The following is a 12,681-nucleotide window of genomic DNA, read 5'->3' on the forward strand; positions in this document are numbered from 1 at the left end:
TCACACGATAGCAATCTAATCCCACCCTAGGGACCATCTATTGGGTATGTCCCATGTGACTGCTGGACCCGCTCCTTCAGTACGGAGAATAGGCGTTGATTGCTTACCTGAACGCCTCTTCTCGTACGGTGAGCGGGTACAGCAGTCACTTCCCGCCCTTGTATGTGTCTTCTTCACCTTTCTATAATTCCTTTTTTCTCTAACAATGAGAGTTGAACACTACAGAGCTTCACAACTGAGCCTAGTCTATGGATTCGCGAATTCTGGGGAAGGGGCGGATCCGGCAAGCTTTTTTAATACTAGGCTCAGTTCCACCGGATTGGACATGAGCAACCCATGTGACTGCTGTACCCGCTCACCGTACGAGAAGAGGCGTTCAGGTAAGCAATCAACGCCTATTTTGTGGCACAGCATAGTTTTGAAAAAGAAACTAGAAAAATGATTGCTTTTTTGAAATTATGCAAACCAGGTATATTTACATCTGGTTGCCGGACTCCTCAGTGACAAAAGGAAGGATGTTTTTTCAGGAGAATTATTTAATATAGGGAATGAGCAGAAGCAATGCAAATACCACTTCTAAGCATCATGGGGAAACCAGCTGGCTAGTGGTCATGCATGTGCCGGAAACAGGAACTGCTCTTCTGGCTTCCAGCGCTCCTTCGCATGCCAAGACCAGCTGGCCGCTGTGCATGTGTGAACCAGAAAATGGAAGAGTAACAGGCAACGTGTGGCGTCGCCAACAATACCGGAATGCTCCCGGTGACTGGTGCAAGCGCGTGCGCATCCGGTGGGCGCGTGCATTGTCACAAGATACAGCTTCTGTGCATGCTCAAGATATCCTCTGTGCAAGATTTCGGCAATGAGCATGTGTGGAAGCAAAAAATTGCCGTCCTCACACAAGATTTGGCTTCTGGCACATGTGCAGAAGCTGAATCTTACGCCGACATGTGTGCCCGCCCGCCAGCCACATGGAGCTGCGTGCACAGCTCCATTTTCACTACGGGGATGCCGTATTGGGGTGTACGGCCGCAACCCGCTACTGACATGCACGGAAATATGGCTCTGTGTGCCACTTCTGGCACATGTGCCATGGGTTCGCCATCTCGGTCCTAGATTATTTGGCAGGTGTAGGTGTCAACCATCCCCACTGAATTATCTATCATAGAAAGACTTCTGGCTATTCATTTTTACCAAAAACGTACTTTACAGAAGCTTAAACTGTTACAGAAGTAGCATAAGCTGAATTTGAGATTTTCCTGAGCAAACAACACAAAGGAAAGTTCTCTCTCCACCACACCACCCATGACACACACACACACAAAGTTATCTGCAAATGTCCAATCAGGTAGTTGTGTATTGTCTAGGAAGCAGCCATGACAGTAAGTTTGAGAGATTTACTATTATAACAGCTTCAGTCCTTTCTGAAGGAAACTATTCAGCAAGTAATGATGTGAACTCTTGTTCTGTCTCATAGCTTTTGCCTGTTATATTGAGTCTTGGGCTTTTAAATTTTATGCCTGAAGCCAAGAACTCAATCACAGTGTGATCAATATGCAGATTCTCCGCAGTTCTACTTTTTCTTTCCTCCAACAATTTGCTGGGGTCGCTACATCTAAACGGTGCCTGGAGACAGCATTGGGGATGGATCGGAGAAGAGCAAACAAGCCGTGGCTTCATCTTGATAAAATGGAAATACAGTTAACCTTTGAATCTGTGGAAATACAATCTCTGACCAAGGTTAAGTGGAATTGCAGGTTGGCTCAGTACAATCCTTAGAACTGCATCCGATGTTGAACGTTTTAAAAGAAAACGAATAAATCTCCACATTCAGATTACCAGATGAACTATTATTGAACCGTAGGATAATATATTTGAACCGTTTTATATAATCCATCATAAAAACTGAATTGGAAGAACAGTTTCGAGACAGTAGCTGGAGCTTCCAGGAAAGGAATGTATTTCCCTGTGCCAAGTAGCAAGCCCTGAAACAGGACTGTAAAAACGGGAAGCCAGAATAGTAGGCGCCTGGCTGTTTCTGTATTTTATTTGTCTGTATTGATTTGGCATTCTTGTTTTTTCTCACAGTCACCTGAAGAGATTGATAAAAAAATACTTAAGCCTGACGCAGAAAACAGAAATGCTCAAAATGAGCCAATTGAAGATATTGATGTATTTACTCGGAAACATTCAGAGAACCTTTTTCAGAGAACGGAGGTTCTGGCAGGTAAGGGCCATGCATCAATATATTTTTAGTTTTAGAAAAAGACCCCCTTCCCCCCCTCCCCAGAAAAGTCTGCAGATCCTGATGGATTCTTGCAACCCATTGTTATGGGTTGTTGGCAAACCTTTTTTCCCTCGGGTACTGAAGCAATGTGGGCGTGCGCTATTGCACATGCGTGAGTGTCCACGCCCATAATTCAATGCCTGGGGAGGGTGAAAATAGCTCCATGCCCCTCGCTCCCCCCGGGAGGCCTTCTGGAGGCTGGAAATGGCCGGTTTCTCAAATTCTGGTCAGCCCAGTAGGCTCATGTTTTGCCCTCCCCAGGCTCCAAAGACTTCCCTGGAGCCAGAGTAGGGTAAAAACGCCCTCCCCCTTCCCCTTTGGAGGCTCTCTGAAAGCCACAAATGCCCTCCCAGAGCCTCTGTACAAGCCAAAAATCAGCTGGCTGGCACACACATGCATGCTGGACTAAGCTAGGCAACGGCCTGTGTGCCAGCAGATATGGCTCCGCGTGCCATCTGTGGCAGCCATATGATAGGTTCGCCATCACTGCTGTAGGTCAGTGATGGCGGACCTTTTTTGGCTCGGGTGCCAAAAGAGTGCGCGCACAAGAGATACCCTGCAAGTTCATACCCACACCCATAACGCAATGCCCTCCCACATGCATGTGCACAACTCCACAGCCCCCACGCATGCATACAGCCCTCCCCCCAAACTGCTCCACCGTACATGTGCACAGGTCTCACTGAAACCTCCAGACTTCCGGCGAGCCTGTTAGGCCGTTTTGCGCCATCCCCAGGGCTCAGGAGGCTTTCCGGAAGCCTGGGGAGAGTGAAAATGGCTAAAAAGGTTAAACATTAGCTGAAATCAGTTATGCAGTGTGTCTTTACCATTTGAATAGATTTCCCCCTTTTTCCTTTTGTGCCCACGTAACAGTATTGACTTCCTACCGGAACGCGGGAGGGACACCGCACCCGCATGCGGTTCCGGGTGACCAGAGAGGGGTGGACGCACCCATCGGAGTGATATTTGGCTTCTGCGCATGTGTAGGAAGCAAAATCTCACAAGAGGATGCAAGCACACACAAGATTTTGGTGGTTTTTTGCTTTTTGTGTGGAAGCAAAAAAAACCCCACTGAAATCTCACACACCCATGCATTTTCTCACAAGATTTACTTTCCACGCATGCATAGAAGCCAAATCTCACTCCGACACGTGCAGCAACACTCCCCAAAAGGCAACGTTATTATCCCACCCCCCCAAAAGGCAACTGGACATTTTTGTAATTAGTTCCATTTCCCACTAGTCACTTAGAACTGAAGAAGCTTTTTAGATGAGAAGCAAAATGTTTTCAAAGCAGGGATGTCCTTTGAAGTCCAGTTTGCTTATTTATTTATTTGGACTTATATGCTGCCCAGCTCTCAAAGGACTCTGGGCAGCTCTGAGTTGCCCTTTGAAAAATAAAAGCACTTTTTGGGGCAGCCATGATCTGGATGATAGAGATCCTCCATAAACCATAAGGCTGCTACTTTATAGAGTGAAGCTACCTTTCTTTACATCTTGATAATATTAAAAGACTAAGGGGAGATCTTGAATGGCACCCTCGTGAAAAAGCAAATGTCCTTTACCTGTGTAGGATTGCAGCCAAGAGAAGGAGACTCTCAAGTACACTTTTTAATGTTGCTTCTTAGGCTACAATGCTTAATACAGCCGCCAAAAAAAAATCATTTTGAACTTGGCAGGACTTAAAAGTAAGGATGATTAGCACTGAGCTGTCAGGAAACATTGGATACTGTTCTCTGCAGAAAATACTGCGACCTCCCTCCCACCCCCATTTCATGATCTGAGTTACTAAACCCAAGGACAGGTTAATTTTAAGTTGATATAGTCAATCATGTTGTTGTTACAATAAAGCACTTAAGAAAAGTCAAATTCCCGTATTCTCTCAAGCATAAGTTTTGATTTAAATTTTGGAAGCCAGATGGTGAAGAAATAGTGGTAGTACTATATAATGATATAACATAAAATTTACTCATTGTTAAGACTTTAAACATATAGAACTTTATTTTATGAAGTAGGTGATATACTATGAGTAGTTTTTTTAATTAAAGATATATATATATATATATATATATATATATATATATATAGAGAGAGAGAGAGAGAGAGAGAGAGAGAGAGAGAGAGAGAATTTTTTATTAGCTATATGATATATTAAAATTTAGATAAAAGAGATTTTATTAATGTTTGCATTGATGTAATGTAACTTTTTATAGTAAGATGGAGAAGAAGAATTTAGACTTTTAAGATTTGACATTGTTGAATAAAATTAATAGAATTTTTTAGATGAGGTGTGATAATAGCCTCCATTGAGTGAGTAATGAGAAAAGAAATATGATTGATTTTAAGCACTGTTGTGTTTATAACTGTATATTGTTTTTATTTTATGGTGGAGAAAATTTTAAAAAATATACCTAAAAAAAAAAAGCATAGACTTTGCACGGTTAAAAGTAACTTCATGGAATTTAGTGGAACTTTTTTTTTCTTCTCGTTTACAGCGGTTATTGCTGGTGGAATCATTGGCTTTCTTTTTGCAATCTTCCTTATCTTGCTTTTGGTGTACCGCATGAGAAAGAAGGACGAAGGGAGTTACGACCTCGGGGAGCGTAAACCCTCCAGCGCTGCCTATCAGAAGGCACCCACTAAAGAGTTTTATGCATAAAACTCTAAACGTAGTGTCTCTATTTCAGAGATCACTGAACTTTCTAAATAAAGCTTTTTTTTGGGGGGGGGGGGGGGGCTAGAATAATGAAGAACTTTTTTTTCATTAAAGAGCCTTTATGGCACCTTTATGATAAGAAAAAAAAAGAGATCCCATTGTATTTAAAACTTTTCATGTATTCCTTTCGAAAAATGTAAAATAAAATCTTTAACATTTTGCAGTATTCTGTGAATAGCAGTGGCAATGTATGATTTTATATAGCCGTTGATGTTCACCGAATTATTTACAAAAAAATTATGCATAAGTGGAAATGATTGTTTTATCTGATGGTTCAATGGAAGCTGTTTAATTTTGTCAGCATGTCTGATGACTCTCACAAGTTAGTTTTTATTTCATTAATTTATCTGTTCTCCAAAATTAAAAATAAAATACCTTTTTGTAGTTGTCCTAGTGCAATTTGTGTTCATATAATTCAGATAATGTAACTCTTAGTGTAAATGTATTTTTTCAGCTATGTAAACCTTAACCTCCATTTTGTATAAATTTTATTGTCAGAAAGTACATTTTACCCTGTTTGTTTCTCAATGGTTTCTGTAGCTTGGTTGAAATTTAAAGCGGCAAATTAATGTGTAAAATTGGACTACTACAACTTCCCTTTACAAAGCAAATCTTTATAGGAGATCTTTCAGTAAGCTACAGACGAGCCTACATAAACCCAAAGACTCTTAACAGTATTGCAAGAGGTTGCTGCAAAATTTATTTGGCCACTTTTATTAATTTCAATTTGAAGGTACGAGATGGAATTCAAAATGATTCTGAATCCTTTGTTCTTTTTTTTTTTTAAAGCATTTAAAGTAAATGTCTTTTAAAGCCTTTGAAGTGCCTATGATTCTATGTAACTTGTTGCAGACTGGTGTTAATGAATATATAACATTAAAACAAAGAAATGTTAATATTTTATAAGCACAGACAATTCTAATGGTAACTTTTGTAGTCTTACATGGATAGACATAAATTGTAATTTGGAAGCATAAACACTACTGAATAAATCATGTGGCCTAATACTAAAATATATTATTTGGGGTTTTTATTTTTCATCTTCCTGCATATTACAAGTATCACCTTTATGTGACGAAGGGATTTGTGTGAAAATAAGGATCTCAGAAGACCATTAGCAACATTTTGCAGTAGAAAATCAATATTGCCTTGTCAGCATTTAAAGTTTCTAATTCTCTTTAACACAGGATAGATTTTAAGTGATAATTAATAGATGCCATTTCTGTGCAGCTTATATTTAGAGCTGGGGTGGCACAGTGGTTAGAATGCAGTATTGCAAGCTAATTCTGCCGATTGCCAGCAGATCAAGTCTCACTGGCTCAAGGCCCTGCCCTGGATGGTGCCTAGAGCAGTGTTTCCCAACCTTGGCCACTTGAAGATATTTGGACTTCAACTCCCAGAATTCTGGGAATTGAAGTCCAAATATCTTCAAGTGGCCAAGGTTGGGAAACATTGGCCTAGAGCAGTGATTTTCAACCTTTTTTGAGCCGCGGCACATTTTTAACATTTACGAAACCCTGGGGCATATTGAGTGGGGTGGGGGGTGGGGGTAAAAAAGTTTGGACAAAAAATTTCTCTCTCTTCCTCCCTTTCGCTCTATTTCTCTCTCCCTCTTTCTCTCCCTTCCTTCCTCTTTCTTTCTCTCTCTCCATCCCTCTTTCTTTCTCTTCCTTCCTCTCTTTTTTGCTCTCTTTCTCTCTCCCTCCCTCCATGTCTTTCTCTCTCTCTCCTTCCCTCCCTCTCTTTCTCTCTCGCTCTTTCTCTCTCGCTCTTTCTCTCTCTCTCCCTCTCTCTCTCTCTCTTGCTTTCTTTCTCTTTCTTTCTCTCTCTTTCTTTCTCTCTCTCTTGCTTTCTTTCTCTCTCTCTCTTTCTCTCCCTTCCTTCCTCTTTCTTTCTCTCTCTCCATCCCTCTTTCTTTCTCTTCCTTCCTCTCTTTTTTGCTCTCTGTCTCTCTCCCTCCCTACCTCCCTCTATGTCTTTCTCTCTCTCTCCTTCCCTCCCTATCTTTCTCTCTCGCTCTTTCTCTCTTGCTTTCTTTCTCTTTCTTTCTCTCTCTCTTGCTTTCTTTCTCTCTCTTTCTCTCTCTCTTGCTTTCTCTCTTTCTCTCTTGTTCTCTTTCTCTCTCTTGCTTTCTTTCTCTCTCTTTCTTTCTCTCTTGCTTTCTTTCTCTCTCTGAGCTTCGTGGCGCACCTGACCATGTCTCACGGCACACTAGTGTGCCGCGGCACACTGGTTGAAAAACACTGGCCTAGAGAACCACTTTCCATTTAAGCCTTTATTTAATATGAGAGAAACTATTATTAGTTTATCATTTTCAGGGAGACTGAGGCAAGCAGATGTTACTTTCCTGTAATGGCTCAGTCTTATGGAACAGCTATCCCTAAGAAATTAGATTTATTCTCTCAGTGATTGTTTTCTGGAAGCAGGTAAAAATGGATCTAGAAAATTTCTGATGGTCCATTGGAGTTATCTGTGTTTTGATGGGTTTTTTTCTGTGATAGCTTCAATTATTATTTTAGCTAATTCATTTTAATTGATCTTTAATTTGCTGGCTATTAGCACAGATATTGTAATTTGGGTACCACATATATTTTAGCTGTTTTTCTAGTGCTTGTTCATCATCAGAATGATATAGAGATATACAAAAAGAATGAAAGGGAGGGGATCATGGTGGTGCCAACAGAAAATAATGTAGTCATCAAAAATAGAAAAAAGGATGGAAGCCAGCTAATCTGAGAAGAGATTTAATGGCATATTTCCCATTGAATAAATGGTTTTGTTTTCTAGGCAACTGCAACTTAATTCAGAAACCAATGTGGAGTGACATTTAAATTTATATTGTTTTCAGGGCACACAAAGCTGTAAAATTAACTAAACATTTTAGGATATGTGTCATGAAAACAAATCTTAGTTATGCTCATGTAGATTTACTGTAATTAATGTTAAATCTCACTGAGTGAATTACAACTGTCTGAATGCAATCTTTCTTCCGATATCATTTATAGTTTTTAAAATCTCAGTATTTGGTTCATCTAATTCATTCTTTCTTGATTACTTATAAGTGGCTAAACAGCTATTTTTCTGCTATGCAAATTTATTGAATAACACTTGAAAATTAATGAAATGCTACACTTTGGATCTGTCACAAGTTGAGCAATTTTAAAATTGTGTTCCTCAGCAAGTGTTCCTTAATTGCACAATATGTTGCAAAGCTGAGTTTACAAAGTAGTAAGATAAAAGTAGCAGAATGTAAGATTCTGACAATTGTCCTCCTTGACAAAGCAAAATAAAACTCTTAACTATTGTTGTAAAGTATACTATGAATTTAAAGTTTTAAGATGAAAACTATTGTGGTCAAATGGTTTTCTTTGTACAGTTTGATGCTTATTTCTCATTGTTTACAATAAGTAGAGGTTCTCATCCATTTCTTTTGCACGGATTCCTTTAAATACTTTTTGTGGCCACAGACCACCAAGACGTAACTCAAGATTTAAATCACATTTCTTCAAGCCTTCATGGGCTCCTCATGACATTGCGCCCTCCCCCAGGAGTCCACAGGCAACAGTTTCAGAACCACTGCAATAAATTCCTTAAAGTTGGCCATGTACTACACGGGAACAAATGATAGATACATTCTTGGTGTGATCAAAAACATCTAAATAACCATGCTCCAGAAATACTCATGTGGGGTACACAATATTCATTTGTTTCAATGTTGACATATTTGTAATATAGCATTTCTCAACCTCAGCAACTTGAAGCTGTATAGACCTTCAACTCCCCAGTCTATTTTTTGAGATATTTTCAAGTTGATGGTGCCCCAAACAGCTTTGAAAACTTGCTGACACAGAGGAACAGTCACTCATTCTGGAAATGAGTTCATCCTTTACCAGAACTCTCATCTTAAGAAGGCTTTTTGTGAGACTTCATTGATAAAGCACGCAGAATGCTACATCTAATCAATATTGATCCAAACCCAGTGGTGGGTTGCTACTGGTTCACTCCGGTTTGGGTAAACTGGTAGCAGCGGCAGCAAGAGGCTCCGCCCACCAACCTGGATGTCATCACGGATGAGCTGTGCATGTGCATATTCCGAAACGGTAGCAAAGATAAGTGAAAACCATTACTGTACAAACCATAATTGATTTACTAAGACTTTGTCTAAATACACAATATTTTGTGTATGTGCTTTGAATCAATGTAGACTCCTGGTGTCGGCCTGGACTGGTCCCTGCATTTTTCTTGGCAAGATTTCAGGAGTGATTTGCCATCACCTGCTTCCTTGGGCTGAGAAAGAATGAATGGCCCAAGGACATTCAGCTGATATCAGGCACAAGATGAGACTAGAACTCAAAATCTCCAGGTTTCACTACATCAAACTACCTCCCAATACATACAGTTGCTCAAATTAGGCAACTTCATGTTATTCCAACGTTTTTTGGAGCGAGAAGCAAAATTTAAGAGGTGCTGCTTCATTTTTATCGTTCAAGACAGACTCTGTTCTGCCTTGAACGATAAGGCATCATTTTCAAGATAACTCCAGCCTCCTGAGAAATTGGACATTTTACACTTCTTGATGCATTTATGTATATTTTCAACATCACAAGAAGAATACAGTGATACCTCATCTTATGAACTTAATGGATTCCAGGACAAGGTTTATAAGGTGAAAAGTTTGTAAGACGAAACAATGTTTCCCATAGGAATCAATGGAAAAGCGATTAATGCGTGCAAGCCCAAAACTCACTCCTTTTGCCAGCCAAAGCGCCCATTTTTGTGTTGCTGGGATTCCTCTGAGGCTCCCCTCCATGGGAAAACCCACCTCCAGACTTCTGTGTTTTTGTGATGCTGCGATTTCGCTGAGGCTCCCCTCGCTGGGAAACCCCACCCCCAGACTTCCATTGCCAGCCAAGTGCCTGTTTTTGCGCTGCCCTGCAGCATCGCAAAAACACGGAAGTCCGGAAGCGGTGTTTCTCATGGAGGGGAGCCTCAAGGGAATCCCAGCAGTACAAAAACGGGCACTTCGCTGGCAACAGAAGTCCGTAGGCGGGGCATCCCAGTGGCAGTGGCTTGGGTTTGTAAGGTGAAAATAGTTTGGAAGAAGAGGCAAAAAAATCTTAAACCCTGGGTTTGTATTTCGAAAAGTTTGTATGACGAAGGGTTTGTAAGACGAGGTATCGCTGTATCTGGAAATTGTATTTTGAAACTGGCAAGTAAATAAAGCTATTGTACTACATATCCTTTCCCTCACATGGATTATTCCCACTGTCACTTGACAGTGATTCCCATGACATCCGATTCCAGAAAATTAACTTCATGAAGAGTAAAAATCTACAGCATCTGTTCTGTTGGAACAGGATCAGGTATACTAGCCCTGAACTGATACACAAATCCATTCTGTACATCATTTCCACCAAAAGATTTCCTTGGGAACCCAGCTGCAGGAATAGTTTCCCTATCAGAGAAAAACATGTTGCATGGGACAGCATTAATGTAAAAAATACAGTTGCATTAGACACCCATTAGCATTCTAAATGATTGCAAGAGAATATTCCTTTATATGTTGTTAATGGAAATGAGCAATGTTATTGTTGCATATTCAGAAAATAGATAGTCCTGCTTCTTACTAGGTAGGACTAATGTTATCTGGGCTTCATTCCAGCTTTTCTTAAGTCTGCTGTGTGCAACTAATTTCTAATCTACATTAAATAGATAGATTAAATTCAGTTATATCATACATATGCAGACGATACTTGTTCAGCTGGCTATTGTAGCTATTCATTCTTAAATGGATAATCACCTGCATTCATTTCTCAAATTATAACATCAACGATGCAGTCTTTTTGATACCAATGTCAAGTTTGCAATTTCACTACTGCTGTTGTTTTGAGCAGAACTGCATAACTCTTAATTGACTGAAAGTTGTATCTTGGGACTAATGGAACAAAGGTGGGTTTCAGCAGGTTCTGACCAGTTCTGGAAAACCAGTAGTGGAAATTTTGAGTAATTCGGAGAACTGGTAAATATTACTTCTGTCTGGCCCCACCTCCATCTGTTCCCTACCTCCTGGACATTTTGCAGTATCCTTCCCCCGGAGTGGGGTTGGAATGGAGATTTTACAGTAACCTTCCCCTGCCATGCCCATCAAGCAATACCATGCCTACAGAACCGGTAGTAAAAAAAAATGAATCCCACCATTGTAATGGATTAGTACAAAGCTAGCATAATGTTTACCAGAAATAAAGTCCAAGCAAAATGCAAATGGACATAAGATCATAAAATCTCATAAGATCTCATACAGAAACAGCCACCATGATAGGGTAAGATGTAATTGTCATGCTGAAGCCATCATAAGTTAAAGACTTTGGCTTGCCACAGTAGAATAGTATCACGGGAACTGGGAGGGGTAGTTGCATGAGAGAGAAAATTACTTGCCACAACAAATTTCTTTCTTAAGAGTCCAAGGTCATCCTTTGTTTTGCACCAGCGGATGTGATAAATGTCAGCGCCTCAAATAGCATCTGAGAAACAAATCAGATTCCAGTCCCGTTCTCTCATCCAAGGTTCGATTTATTATCAGAGCCATGTTGGTCACACCGTTGCCATCCCGATACTAACTTCCTCCCAGTACTCTACCCAGGTTAAGGTTCATGCCCCATCCCCACATCCACAAGTTCATCACGAGGACCAGTCCGAGTGCAGGGATTTCATCGACCTCCTCATTACATCTGCTGGCGCAGAACAAAGGATGACCTTGTACTCCAAGAAAGGAATTTGTTGTGGCTAGTAACTTCTCATGCAACTATCAAATGATGACTTTGGCCTGACAGTAATGTGCACTTTACTGTAGATAATCTAACACTCCAGAAATTGAACATTTTTAAAGATGAATTGTTAAAGCCCTGCCTATCTCCTTAACATACCTTAAGATTGTCGTCTTGAATGTCTCAGTAGTCTTTAAACAAGGACAACTTAAGCCTGTGTATGCTGACAGTGAGATGAAGGCAACATTACAAATACCAAAAGGAGAAAACACATTGAGAGGGTGAGTTTGTGGTCTGATTAGATGCAAATTAGAGTGCGGAGAGGGGTGGCATACAAATCTAATAATAATAATAAAGTTATGTTTTAGCGATATCATATGTAGGTTGTAAAAAGCTGGGTGGTAGCAAAGCAATCTTATCTTCTAGCCATCTATTTTAATAGTCATTTGGACTTTTCCAGCCCACATAGAGTAGCCTGTTCCAGTTGTGAAGAGAGTGAAGAGATATTGGCTGATGGTTGGATTCTCTTTGACACATCTGCACAAATATTCTGGGCCAAAAGAAAGCAGTCCAAAAGAAAAATTTCAACCATACCACATATTAATATCCATCCCCTTTCCCACCTTCTCTAAGTAGGTTGCGGAATATGGATTAGAGTAGGCTGTACTCTTTCCTTACGCTTACAGATTCAACATATATTCCTGGTTCTAACCTGGAATAAAGCCCTATGATGCTTAGTTCCTACATAACGTCTGGTCTGTCATCTCCAAATGGAATCAACCAACTCAATGTTTAAGCAAGGATTTATTATGTGTTATCACATAATTGTTCATACACCATGACATTCCCCAGATGTTGACACCAGATGTCTTGTTTTTGCATAGATGGAAACTTTTCTAAGGAATTTTCAAGGAATGA

At 40.2% G+C, this 12,681-nt stretch overlaps 1 protein-coding gene across 1 annotated transcript in view; it reads left to right on the forward strand.

Moving 5' to 3' along the window:
• The window catches only part of SDC2 (syndecan 2), a 122,183-nt gene extending 116,171 nt beyond the window's left edge, over window positions 1-6,012 (forward strand). The window contains exons 4-5 of the mRNA XM_070748082.1: window positions 2,086-2,224; window positions 4,779-6,012. Coding sequence (XP_070604183.1) covers window positions 2,086-2,224; window positions 4,779-4,942 — 303 coding nt within the window. The 3' untranslated portion in view covers window positions 4,943-6,012. The remainder of the gene's footprint in view (window positions 1-2,085; window positions 2,225-4,778) is intronic.
• The last annotated feature ends 6,669 nt before the right edge of the window (window positions 6,013-12,681 follow it).

Source organism: Erythrolamprus reginae, chromosome 3 (genome assembly GCF_031021105.1).
Source record: "Erythrolamprus reginae isolate rEryReg1 chromosome 3, rEryReg1.hap1, whole genome shotgun sequence".
Classification (NCBI taxonomy): domain Eukaryota; kingdom Metazoa; phylum Chordata; class Lepidosauria; order Squamata; family Dipsadidae; genus Erythrolamprus; species Erythrolamprus reginae.